Consider the following 13,538-nt stretch of genomic DNA (forward strand, 5'->3'; position numbering starts at 1 on the left):
TGAGCAGGAGGCCATAGCTACACTGACTTGCATTCACAGGCATACAGCATGCTGAGCCACACCTGCATGCTACACTGTAAGTCATGGAAGAGTCAGCAATCCGAGCTTACTTCCACTTACCCTTCTACAATTAAGTTGTCTGGCTCCTTCTTCATAACCTTCACTCCAACCCCAGGCATAACTTGATACTGAATGAGCATATTCTGTGTGAGCTGTACGTATGAAAGCACATACTGGTCACATAAAAACTGCACCCAGAAATCAGGGTCTAAGGAGCAAAGAGTGTTGTGAGAATGGTCCACATGGCTTTAACACAATAACACATTCAGCAAAACAAGATGACATTGGGTCTGGAGCAGATTGCTCTATAAACCTGTGTACAGGTGTTTTTACTGAAGCACGATAGGCACAAGAGTGGGCAGGAAGGAGATTCCCCTCCAATGCTGCATTGGGGAAAATCTAAAAACCAATACTGTAAAGTCCTATGAATAATGCTATGAAAAGACATCTGGCATCAACCTGATCTATATGTGCAAAGGCAGAATCTTCTGGCAAGCCTCCTTCAGCAGCGGCGTGAGAAAAGGTGGTTACCAAAGAGAACTGGCACAGAACAAAACTTACCACACAGATTCAACTATAATAGCCTTTCTTTTTTTCTGTTATCAAGTACTTAAATATCTTTAAGGACATATTGTCACTTTATCTTACTGCAATCCACTTTTTACCAATAAATACCACATGCTGAAACCAAGGCAGCCACTCCATCTCAGGTAAAGCTGAATCAGCTGTATCATCTGACCCAGGTTTTATTCCAATGCAGTGAAGACCTATAACCTCAGGTCAACGGGTTCACTGCAGAGCACCAAAACCTGCCACATGCAGGGTTATCACTCCCAGGCTAGTTCTTAGAAAGTTGCATTGTCTAATTCTGAAAAGATATGAACACAGCAATGAATTTGTGAGATCAATAGTTCTTTTAAACCTTTAAAAAAGTATGGCACATTGTCCAGAACATGTATAAAGATTTAATAAGTACTAATGAAGTATTCAGAGGAGACAGTTTTATATGTTGCAAACATTTTAATGATTACTTTTGAGCTTACACATTGGGTGGTTTTTTTTAAACTTCAAACTGCAACAAGTTAAATAAATGTTTATAATATACAAAGAAAACACAACCAAAAGTAAAACTTGCTTTAAGTGTGCCTTGCACTAGGAACCAGTGTTTTTTAATAGCTTTATTGTTGAGCTGCACAAACACACTTAAGGATTTGATCTTTATAGCAGGGCATTTGAGAAATCAAAATATATTCCCACTTGAAAGAAAAAGAAGAAAAAAAATGGTTGTGCATGATTATATGCAAAAACCCACTAAAATACTCCAATAGTGCAGGCACCATTAAAAAAGAAAAGGCTGGAGATGCCCATTAACTCTAAGTTTTAAAGGAAACAAATTTCTGACCAGTTAGCTTAAAGCCAGCAAAACAGGGATCAGTGATGGCAACTGTAGTGTACAAGGTATTAAATGACGAACTTTACACAATACACTGTTAGAAATTTGTATCAGTGAACACTGAAAATCTGATGATCTGTTCTTTGGAACAGTCAAACAGAAACACCTTAATTTCCAGTTGTGCAAGCCCTTGAAGCATCACACAGTGTTCTGTGCCAATTTCTTGCTGGCTGTGTAGTTACAGGGATTTATTTTGTCATTAGCAGCTAACAAACATTCCACATGTTCCTAAAGCCTCACAGGTGAAAAAAGGCAAGTCTCGTCAGAGCACAGCGTGGAGATCATATTTTTTGCACACAAACACAAGAGGCTTCGCTAGTATCAAAAAACACTTCCATGTTCCATATTGTGGCCAGCAGCTCAGTTGAGATGGAAGCCTTTCTCCATGGTAGCAGCCAGCAGACGCTCTCTCATAATCTCCTCCGAGGAATACTCAGGCAACTTTAGGTAATGCACACATGTATTCACAGATGGATAACTTGCATCTGTAGCATCAACCTGAGGAAAAAAAAAAGAATGTTTACTGCAGTTGTTTGCAGCACTCTATATGGAAGTTAAAAGTTGTCAAGTCCTGTAATTTATGGCACTTACTGCATTTGTAACACCAGTTGTCAAGAAACAGTAGCATCAGCAAAGCTACAGACCAACTTATAAATATGTTTGCTTTATCTGTACAATGACACTTTAAAAATAAATATATGAACTATATTTTATATATGAAATATATTAAATACAAAATATATATATAGGAAGTCAGAGAACAGATCTGAAGCAGAGGTTAGTACTGAAAGCTTAGCATAGTGCCATAAATTAACTGAAAATAAAATAAAAATCATCACTGTTAACATAGAAATGATTCCATTCAAAGCCAAACCAGCTGGTTTAAAGGGTGACCTGAATAAGCCGTACCTTGCGTACAACAGTGAGCCGGGGATGTAGGTTGGCCAGTCCTCCTGGTGGGAGTGTTGAACAACCAGTGGTGAACTGGAGAAAAGCCTTCCTCTCATCCGAAGACATACCACACAAGACTCTCACAAATCGAAGGAATCCAGGGCTTAAAATAAATCAAAATAATCAGTTCTGGTAACGTTACAAGAAAGCATGTGGGTTTTTTTAATTTCTCTTAAGACATTCAAATTACAACCTTTAGTCATGTTTAAGCAGACATCATAAGATTCTAGGGCCTGTTGAGTTTTAAGTTAAGAATAAAAAAAGCTTAAAATCTATAAAAATACTTCTTTAATCTCCTTGCTGAGTATTAGTATTACACAGAAGAACGTAGGTACATACTTATCTTGGAGTGTTATTTGGGTATCTTGCATATGAATGGGTAGAGAAGTAGATAGAGCTCAAACATTCTACGAGAAGAATCCAACTGCCTATAATCTTGAAGACTTTTTCTGTACCAGTACTACAGTATAAAGTCAATTTATATTTCATTTCATTTCTATCCTGTTTTAGACCCTTATGTGAAAAAAGTAGGAAAAATATAACAGACTACAATAGATGTTCAAGAAATCCTCTGCTGCTTTCATCCATAAGAACCCAGGGAACGAGGGGAAAGAGAGGGCATGAAGAAAGCACAGCCTGCTGAAACACTGCCTCAGGTATAAGGCACTGTAATCTCAGCTACATCTTTGCATGCAGGGCAGGGTCAATGGAAGAATTGCTCCACACAATCTTAGACTGATTTGGATCCTTCAGCAGACTTACACTAACACAGTTCCAGAAGTGATTTGTGTGTTATTGCTACCAAACATGACAAGCAGCAAAAAACCCCCAAACCTAACAAACCCCAAAACACCAAGACCACATCCTGATAGACAACCACCAGTATACATTTGTCCCCTGCATAGTACACTTGAAGAGAAATAAGAAATAAGAAATAAGGCCAAGTAGCAATTGTACCCAACTGAAAAAAAAAGTTATAACCACCTAACATGAGAATAAAAACTCTAAAATGCTATTTTAATAGTCTGTATTAGTTAGCTGCCATTACATTTTTACTAGTTGTTCTCATTTTAGTAATTTTCTTATTCTCTCTCATCACAAAACCACCAAGTACCTTCTAAACTATTTGTTGTAACATACATGGTTATTTCATGCCATTTTAGACAATCACTTGCTCTTCAGGACCCACCAATCCCACCCAATTTGGCATCTTCATCTAAAGAATATTCTGCACATTTTGTCACTTAATGTTATATTTTAGCTACTACTTTAAAATCACTCAGAATATAAGTACCTATCTCTTGTATATCCCAGTTTGGGTTCAGTATAATTGATGATATCCTCAGCTGCCCAAGAAGGCGATTGATTTCCACAAAGAATCATCTGAACCTCTTCATGGCTGAAGGAACTCAGCTTCTCCATTGGAAAGACTCTGTTGAAGCCATCTTTAATTTGTACAAGATACAGTTATAAACATGAGTCCAAATAATGTTTATAAAATAATGTCAGCATTTCAATTGTATTTTAGTCAAACCAGAATCAACAGTTTCTTTATTAATGTAAATGGAACCTCTTCAAGATTAAAAATGGCATAACTAATGCTAAGGTATTCTGAAATAAGTATCTTACCTGTTGCATTCTTAATTAAAAAGTTTATTTTTGAAAGCCATTCGATGCCACCACTTTAAACCAACATACTCTAAACACCAATTACTCCACCTAACTGCATATATGTTCTGTTATATTTAAAATTACCTCTGAATGCCTCCATTTGTTTCTGTATACCAGTATGCATGCAGAAGTCAAACATGAGATCTACATACTCCTCTGCATTATCCATTGTTACAGTCTGGAAAGACAATAGATAAATACTGTAAGAATTCTCTGTGCATTAGAGTTACTGCTGAGACTATAAAAATTTAACTGCTCGTTAAATTGTAAAGGTGGGCAGTTTCCTTACCTCATCTTCACCACCTGGTTTGAGATCCACAGCTGTAAACCCATATACTTTGGATGAAGGGCAAAACTGAAAATTTAGACTTCAAAATACAAAGATAGTTAGCAAACAAAGCAAACAAGTCTGCTACTACTTTTGTAAATACACCAGATTTACAACATGCACCCCTTACACCAAAAAGTATCTCACTAGATTTGAAACTACTGTTGGTGGATCATTTTGTACCACTGTTCATGTATATACAACAGTACAGAACTACAAGTAGTAATGGACTGCACAGATAATACAGGTTTCAAATGTATGGTATGCACATGCATATACTCACCCACCATTTATTTGGATTGGATAACCATTGAAAATGTCAGAGTTTGATATCCAGAAGCTATCAGCTTCAGAACTACTCAAACCATTTAATTCAGTTCACAAACTCAGAAAAATCATTTCCATTAATTTCCAGCACTAACAGTTACAGAGCCACTTAACATATTAGGTATTTAGGCCCTTCAACGGTGCTACTTGCTTTCTCCCCATAACAAGCCCAGCTAAAGTCCACAAGACCTTTAAGGATATAAAGCTATTAGAAAGGAGGGCAATGAAGATGGTGAAGGGCGTAAAGGGGAAGCCATACAAGGAGTGGCTGAGGTCATTTGTCTGTTCAGCCTGGAAGAGACTGAGGGGAGACCTCATTGCAGCCTACAACTTCCTCATGAAGGAGGGGCAGGCACTGATCTCTCCTCTGGTGACCAGTTACAGGACCTGAGAGAATGGCCCGAAGTTGTGTCAGGGGAGGTTTAGATTGGATATCAGAAAGAGGTTCTTCACCCAGAGGGTGGTTGGGCACTGGAACAGGCTCCCCGGGGCAGTGGTCACAGCACCAAGCCTGACAGAGTTCAAGAAGCATTTCAGTGATACTCTCAGGCACATGGTGTGACACTTGGGGCTGTCCTGTGCAGGATAATCCTTGTGGTTCCTTCCAGCTCAGGACAGGCTATGATTCCAAGGCCATAAGCAATTACTGAACTCTGACAATATGCAATCCTTGTGGCACAACATTATTTTAACAAATAACTAAGAATATTAATGGTAGAAAAACTATTGTTGTTTCAAAGGAAATATTTAAGACTACATCCTGACATCAGGTTTACACAGGTACGAGCACTTTGTTTTTAACATTTGCTAAAAGTTAATACATGCTTTAACATGGATTCAAATACTGCACAATGAACACAGTCTGAAATGTCAATCTATCCTCTTTAAAAGCTCTCCAAAAAACTTGATAAATTTCAACAGTTATCAGAGCAAAGAAATTAGTGTATCACACTTTTTTCAAATGTCTTTAAAAGTATTTGTGTTCCCAGTCTGTCCTAGTTAGAACAGCTGGGACCAGTTCATCACTTTATGGGTGTAACCCAAAACTGTGTATTCTATAGCCTTCCATGCCATTTCCCAGAAACTGTTATCAATAGACCATTTACACCATCTGCCCAGAGCAGCCTGACTCCTCAGGCCATAAACTGGGTGTTAAGAGGCCTGTGAGATAGGAGGATGCTCCTGTCCTCACACCCACTGAGGAACTCCCCACCCTGAGGGAGGTACTGGGCATTCCTGCCTGAACTGGAAGACATATAATCTTGGGGTCTTGGGACTTTTTTAACCACTTGTGGGATCCAGAGGAAGACTGCAGACCACCACTCTCAACCAGACTGCAGACCACCACTTTTCAACCAGACTGCAACCACCACTTTTCAATCAGACTGCAACCACCACTCTCGACTGGACTGCAACAGCACTCTCACCAACAGGTTTTCCCCCTCTCCTTTTACTTTGGACTCAGGGGGCCCAACGAACACCACTCTGTTCATGCCCCAGGGTGCTGGGTTATACATTTGGGTTTTGTGAGTTAAAACCAATTGTTTGTCTGTATAATCGTACTTATTGTATTATTTTATTAAATTGTTATTCTGACTTATCATCTCTCTTTTGAGTTGGGTTCATTTCCCCTGCCAGTTTACCTTTAAAGCAGCACGCAGTCCTACAACACTGCAGTGTAACCACGCTTAAGTTTAAAGAGTAGGAAACTGAGGAAGTGAGAAAATTCTCAAACCAAGGAAGAATATGGCTGCATCTCTAATGATTCCCCCTTGCAATGATGCTATTTAAAATTAAGAAATCTTCATTTTTCATTATATTTGTTGACTTTTGTCTCTAACACAACACAGTTTGTTTATCTATGGATAAATATGAAAACTCTTACCCCAAATCCTCTATGCTAAGAGGAGGACCCGAACCCGATGGATTCTTCAGCATTAATTCCTGTAGTTTTGTGTTCTTTTCATCTTCTGACAGATTTTTGTTGCTTAAAATTTGACGCCTTTTAATTGCAAGGTCCTTAATTTCTTTTAGAAACCTAGCTCTATGTGGATTTACTAATTCAAAGTCTTCCCATGTTAAAATTCCATTAAACCAGGCTGGAGGTTTAGGTTTTGGTGGATCAAGAATAAATTCTGACTTGGAGTCTTCTTCCAGACTTCCTACTGACAAGGAATCATGCCCTTCTTCTGTAGAAGCCTCCGACTGGCTTTCAGTACAGTGCAAGTCTCTGTCACCCCGTGATTCGTATATCAATTTACTCATGTTACTTTTAATGTCCCCCATACACATGAGTTTAAAAAAAGGCTTAGAAATGGGTAAATCCACAAGTCTATTGTCCTGAATGCATTTAGCCAAGAAAATTCCAAGGAAATGAAAGAGTTTGGTTATTCTTTCAAGCTCATCACTATCTTGTGGGAATGGTGCTGTGAACAGTCCACATGATCTCTGTACATAGTAGCCAGGCGGTTTCAATCCACCACCAATATCAACCTGATTTAACAGACAAAAAAAGCTATTATTAAATTCACCTTTAACAATGTATTTGCACAGTCTAAATTCTTATACTCTACTACTCTGTTAAAAAGAGAACAGGTAAAAAACCAAGCTGTGGAGCAGAGTGGTCATTCTTACCATGATGACTAGCTTCTCTATGATCATGTGTTCTTTCTTCCTGGATATCTACCTCATTTGTCTTCCCCCCCTTTTTTTTTTCTTAACACAAGCATCTGACAACTTAAACAACTCTGACAGTTTATTATACAAATTAAAATATACCTGACGAGACTCATCATCTGGAAAATCATCATCACAAAGCCAAGCTCCCAAGTCTGTCCTCTGAAATTCTGCTGCAACCAATGCATAAAATTCCAAGGTAGGACCCAGGCCTGTTCCTTCCTCCCCTAAAAACTCAACCTAGAAAAACATAAGGAATGTTAATAATAAAAGAAAATCCTAGTGAAATGTTCAGTGTTGGTTATAGAACAGGATATTCAATAAATATCCTGTCCAGTACTTTAGAAATAGCTATCTAACCTCGCTCTGCTAGGCAGATATGCTTTACCTCTAGAACAGATTTTCTGTCTGCATGAATCTGCATGACATTTTCTGCCCATTCCATCAAGGATTCACCTCGCGGAACTTTTACTCTTTCATGTTTGAGGCGCCCAACTCTGAATTCTCCTGGATCATCACGTCGCACTGTGCTTGTGGTCCTTGTCCGTTCAACAGTGGCTTCACGTCTGTTCTGCAGCCATACAATTGCTCTGGGAAAAAAACAAACAACTTGTTTAAAACTTTGATGCCCAGCAACATGAAAATTTGAAAGCAGTCACTAATAAAATATTACCTGTTAATTACTAATTAGCTCCTAATTTTTTTTGAAGTAGAAACTGAAGTATCTCAGAAATACCTGAAATGCCCCAATATGGGCTGCTTCATATTTTATAAAGTCAGAGAACTAGATAATTTTTAATATAAGCACCAGCTTCTGATGATAGCACCCATGAAAACAATACAATTATTGATCTTGAACTTTTAATCACAGATGCTCAAACCTGTTTAGAGACAAGTATTACACAATTCAGTATATACTGTAAGGCAGTTGCGCATCACCCCATTAATATTGACCAAGTTCTGCAGCAAGATTTATTTACTTACACACTCCTTAGAGCAACACAGAACCAACGGTCCAGCGCAATCATACATAAATAAACCCATATCAGTGAAGGAAGAACAGCTGCCTCTAACAGCAATACTTATATGAAGTCAAATTTTCAATTTCTTGTATGTATTGTCATCTATGCGGTAATAAACTATCTACCAAGCTACTGTCTGTTGGTTGTTTTGCAAATATGGTCAAATGTCATGATGGAGTGTACACACCCACAGTTCATACAGAATATGAGTTTTAAGAACTATTTCCAGTATTTTAAGAGTTCTTTACTTACAAAGCAAATAGCATACAATGTTTCCTGAGGGATCTCTTTAAAACACAATTTTTCTAAAATATTACCTTTTCTCAAAACAAAACAAAAAAAAACCCCAACACACGTGGTCCATTTTTCTGGACCATTTTTCTGTAAAAGTTAAACTTTTACACAATAAAAAGATTTAAAGTGATGTCTTGCAAGATAATACCTTTTCTTCTCCTTCTTTTTCTTTCTTTTTAAATGCCTCATTTTATAGTCTTTATGAGGCATTTCTACTGTGAATTAAACAACAGTAATTTCTGCAATTCTCTCTCTCCACCTTGGTTTGGAAAACAAACAAGCAAAACCAGCCAAGAAAACCCTCAAAAACGAATTCTTTTTTCTCATTAGATAAAGGTATACCAGCAAAAAGGTTTACACTGCCTATATACTCTCAAGGTAATCACTGCTGTAATCAAAATATTAAGGATTCCAAGTCAATGAACTCTAGAGCGTACTCTTAAATGTTTTGAAGTCTGATTTTGTTACAGTTTCATTGTGCAGCTAGTAACTTTCAAAATAGCATCTTTTTGTTAGATTTCTTCTGTTTAAGACTTCAGTGAATTAAAAATAAATTAACCGAAACAATCATAAAACAATTGCAGGAACTATAAAAGGATTTGTGATTTGGTGTATGTTTTAAAAAACCATTTAATTTATATGATTTGCAGAATGTTTTCTATTTTGTTTTTCAGTCCTTTATGCAATGAATTGCAACCCAGTCAAGTTACTGCCTGATAGGATAACCTAGCTAGAAGTACACTAGCAAGTCTTCAGCTAAAGTTAAAAAATGAAATTTCTTGTCTTTCTAAACTTTTCCATCTTCTTCCTTCTAGTATCCAAAATGCTTCACATTTGGCAAGCAAAACCTTCTGCAAATCAGCAATTTATTAAAAGGAAGCTGTCTTACTTTCTTTTTTTTTTACCTTGATGCTCCAAATGCTGTGCATGTGAAGTACAACTGTCTTGTTTCAAATGGAATTAAGAAAGGACACTTGCTTGTTAGTTGCTCACACCAGTCTGGCAAAGCTCCACTTGCTAGTGCCAAGGGTTCCTGTAGTTTAATGCAGAGGGGAAAAAAAACCAACAATGTTTTTAATATTAGACTCAGGTGGTCCCAAACAAGTTTGTAACTAACTACCCAGACACCCAATACACCCAAAGTACAGAGTTTTCATCTGTGCTTAAGTTTCTTCCTTAGCAACTGACACTTCCCCCCCCCCTTTTAAATGCTATCAACATGGAAACTACATGAGGAATGGCTGAGGTCACTTGGTCTGTTCAGCCTGGAGAAGCAGAGACTGAGGGGAGACATTGCAATCTACAACATCCTGAGGTGGGGAAGCCGAGAGGCAGGTACTGACCAGTGAAGGGAGTCAACAGGAAACAGCATGAAGCTAAGTGGGGGTGATTTAGGTTGGATATTAGGAGAAAGTTTTTCACCCAGAGGGTGGTTGGGCACCAGAACAGGCTCCCCAGAGAAGTGATCACAGCACCAAGCCTGACAGAGTTCAAGAAGAGTTTGGACAACACTCTCAGGCACACGATGTGAATCTTGGGGTGTCTTGCACAGGAGGGCCAGGATCAATGATCCTGATGGGTCTCTTCCAACTCGGCATATTCAGTGTTCTGTGATTCTACAATTCTAAGTTTATAAAGTTTCTAGGACTCAAGGGTGCTTTGACATAGACACTGAAAGCTGTAGTAAATCTGGGGTTATGTACTACTCAAAACACTGGGGAGATCTAAGGATCCAATTACCTAGAGAGAATTACTCCTGAGTTTTGCCCAAAAGTGATTAGATACTACCTTCTCAATACCAGAAGACACAAAAGAAACTTAGTGGTAGTAAAGCTGATCCCCATTGAAATATTACTATAGTCCCTTCTAAAATAAAGAAGGCTACAGAAATTATTACTACAAGGATGTTCAGGGTGCCTGAACAATCTATAAAAGAACACAAAAACATGAACTTTTTTTTAAACAAAAAATTAGGGCAACTTAACTGTAATTAAAAAACCCCAAACCTCAAAAACCACACAAGGGCTAAGTCAAGAATTTTCTTCAAATCTTTTTTAAAGAAAACATAGTTCTTTGGAAGAACTACACCTTAAAATTTCCTTTTTAATGTATCTAACTGACCTGGTACCAATAAGATGTTTTCTGGATGCTATTTTTGAAAGCTCTGCGTAGAATATATACGCCATAAAATGTCTGTGAACCCTAACATAATCAATTGCCTTTTTTACATTATCATCAGGCAGACATACACACACTACGGTTGTAACATCAATGGCTGGTACAGAAAAAAATTATTATTCATAAGCAAAATATAATAATCAAGAAAAAAAGGTTTGTATGAAAAAGAACTGTATGCTTTCATTCAGACTAGTCTATTCTTACATAATTTACTCATCCAAAATATAAAGAAGAAAATACGTATGAAATAATTCAAAAATCAAAATGGCAAAAAAACTATTAATTTCAAACAGTCAAAATAAGGAAGAGAATAATAAAGGCTTAAAAACAATATGACACATATACATTGTGCATAATACATTAATGTAATACCTCAATCTGTTGTAGAATCTTTGTAGTAATTTTTTTGCTTGTGAATTCATCTGGTGGAAAGTTAAACTGAGGATGCTCATCTCCTTCTAAAAATAATCAAGAGAAAATTTTTCCTTTATTTTGTTTCCATTAAAATATTTCAGAAGCTCTGCAAAATAACTAACTTACCTTCCTGAGAAGTTCGTGCTGTATAAGGGTCACTGGCAACTATATACAAAATTCTAAGTAATTGCAGAACATCTTCTACTCCACAGGAGTTCTGTCCGCTGCCAGCTTTGGCCTGAGGTTGTTCTTTTGCCAAACTAAGGATATCAGAATTTTGAAGAGTAGAAATGGCTCCTTGACTTAATCCAGATTTTGATCCATGTTCACAAAAATCCTGTGAAAAAAAGAATTGTTAACGATGAAAACTGCGTGTGTTGCTTTCTTTAGGACTGTGCACTCTAAGTTGATTTAAAAAAAATCAAAATGGTTACTGTGTTCAAACTTAACACAGTCAAATTGTGCATGGTGCAAATCATGATTCAAATGCATTTCAACACAACTACATTTAACAGAAGACATTAAAATAAAAAGGCCAAGAGCAGCAAAATCTAAACTTGATATTGGCTTTTGAACATTCAGCTTCCCTATCCATGTCATAGCTCTCCCTCCACAAGAATCTTTAAAGCTGCAAAACAGAGCACACAGCCATTCATAATAAAAAAAAGTTTGGATGCAGACATATACCTTGTATGCAGCTATGAGCTGGGAACAATTTCTGTTTTTCCTAATACTTTTATTAGTGCCGGTTAATTTCCAGTGGCGCAGGAAAGCTGAGTCTGCATTCTTCTGCAGGTAGGTTATCAAGTCATTCTTTGGTAATTCATCAGTGCCAAGGTACTGCTCCACATGCTCTACTGACCAGCAACCCTACAACAGGAACCACCAAATGTTGGTTCTTCCTGATTGTAAAGTCTTGAAGATTTCACATGCATTATATAATTTTTTTAAAGGAGCATGCATTTACAAATATACTCACGCATATCCTTTAAGTAATTGAAGACAGTTAGTTTTTTTTAATGTAGCATTTCAAAAACTGCAATAGGATTTCTTTTGCTTTTGTTAGAACCACAGAACATAAACAAAGGCACAGAGATAGGTCTTACCATTTTTCCACTTTCTTTCTCTTTATCAGAATCCTTCATTTCTCTGTACATGATTCTAGATATCAAAACAATGAGTTAATATTTCATACTCATAGCACATCCTCTAAATTATGAAGTCATACATTGACATGTTAGACACCAGTGACATTTAGATAATATGATGTAAATCGGCAACAGCAGCTGCTCTCTGCTGCACAGAACATCTGGGATACCCTAATAAGTTCTTAAGCTCTATTTTCATGATGTTGATATTTAGCTTGCAAAGTATTTAATTTATGCTTCCTTAAGTGAGGTTTGAGTAATCAAACAACCTTCACTGTGCACATTTCCCAAACCAACTTTAGATTTTTCACTACACACGCACCACCTCTTTGAAATTTTTAAGACCTACAGTAGCTTATTGTGCATTAACTTAGGAGATATGCATATTTACAACTGTTTCTCATGCTTTTTAACTAGAAACTTATCTTTTCTCTAGGACTGTAAACCCCATGGGATTTTTCCAAGAAGGTCCCTGAACAGACAAAATTCTTTTTTCCTTGGTCAATGCTTGACTTTTGGAATATTAACAAATCACAGTTGAGCATTAGAGGTTATGAGTTTTTTTTGTTTTGTAGGCACAGCAGTAGTTTTAAAACGAGTAAGAACATACTGACAAACACAAAAAACCCACCTAATTCTAATATTGCTTCTTACAGAGGAGGAAGAAAAAAATTAACATTGTTTTGCATCCATTTCCTAATCAGTCACAGTGTTCTCTACACAGAATAATAAACTAGTGAGCTTACGTGTAGGTTGGCTCCCAAATACGCCTAAGTTTGTCAGATTTCACACTGCCATTACAGGAAAGCTGTAACAACTTCTGTACATAGTAAAAGATGGTAGATCGGAAGTTTGTTAGAGGCAGTTCTACTTCTCGAGTTGTTCCAAGACCTGAAACTTTCAAGGTAAGTGCTAAACGTGGTGAAGGCATGCACTCAACCTCCTCCAAGAGTTCTGAATGAGGTGTACCTGCGTGTGAAAAATCATTTGAGAAGCCATTAATACAAAATATATAA

General features: G+C 37.2%; 1 protein-coding gene across 7 annotated transcripts in view; it reads right to left on the reverse strand.

Annotated features, from left to right (window-relative positions):
• Window positions 1-1,060: 1,060 nt before the first annotated feature.
• The window catches only part of HECTD1 (HECT domain E3 ubiquitin protein ligase 1), a 62,054-nt gene continuing 49,576 nt past the window's right edge, over window positions 1,061-13,538 (reverse strand). For all 7 annotated transcript variants that reach the window (XM_027720333.2, XM_027720291.2, XM_039386399.1 and 4 more), the window contains 14 exons: window positions 13,269-13,491; window positions 12,481-12,535; window positions 12,062-12,244; window positions 11,501-11,711; window positions 11,333-11,418; window positions 9,688-9,815; window positions 7,855-8,056; window positions 7,569-7,706; window positions 6,676-7,283; window positions 4,425-4,503; window positions 4,220-4,313; window positions 3,759-3,909; window positions 2,423-2,567; window positions 1,061-2,011 (listed from right to left, as the gene is read on the reverse strand). In XM_027720333.2, coding sequence (XP_027576134.1) covers window positions 1,874-2,011; window positions 2,423-2,567; window positions 3,759-3,909; window positions 4,220-4,313; window positions 4,425-4,503; window positions 6,676-7,283; window positions 7,569-7,706; window positions 7,855-8,056; window positions 9,688-9,815; window positions 11,333-11,418; window positions 11,501-11,711; window positions 12,062-12,244; window positions 12,481-12,535; window positions 13,269-13,491 — 2,441 coding nt within the window. In that variant the 3' untranslated portion in view covers window positions 1,061-1,873. The remainder of the gene's footprint in view (window positions 2,012-2,422; window positions 2,568-3,758; window positions 3,910-4,219; window positions 4,314-4,424; window positions 4,504-6,675; window positions 7,284-7,568; window positions 7,707-7,854; window positions 8,057-9,687; window positions 9,816-11,332; window positions 11,419-11,500; window positions 11,712-12,061; window positions 12,245-12,480; window positions 12,536-13,268; window positions 13,492-13,538) is intronic.

The sequence above is a fragment of the Pipra filicauda genome, unplaced genomic scaffold (assembly GCF_003945595.2).
Source record: "Pipra filicauda isolate LSUMZ 115617 unplaced genomic scaffold, ASM394559v2 scaffold11_size5308982_pilon, whole genome shotgun sequence".
Taxonomy (NCBI): domain Eukaryota; kingdom Metazoa; phylum Chordata; class Aves; order Passeriformes; family Pipridae; genus Pipra; species Pipra filicauda.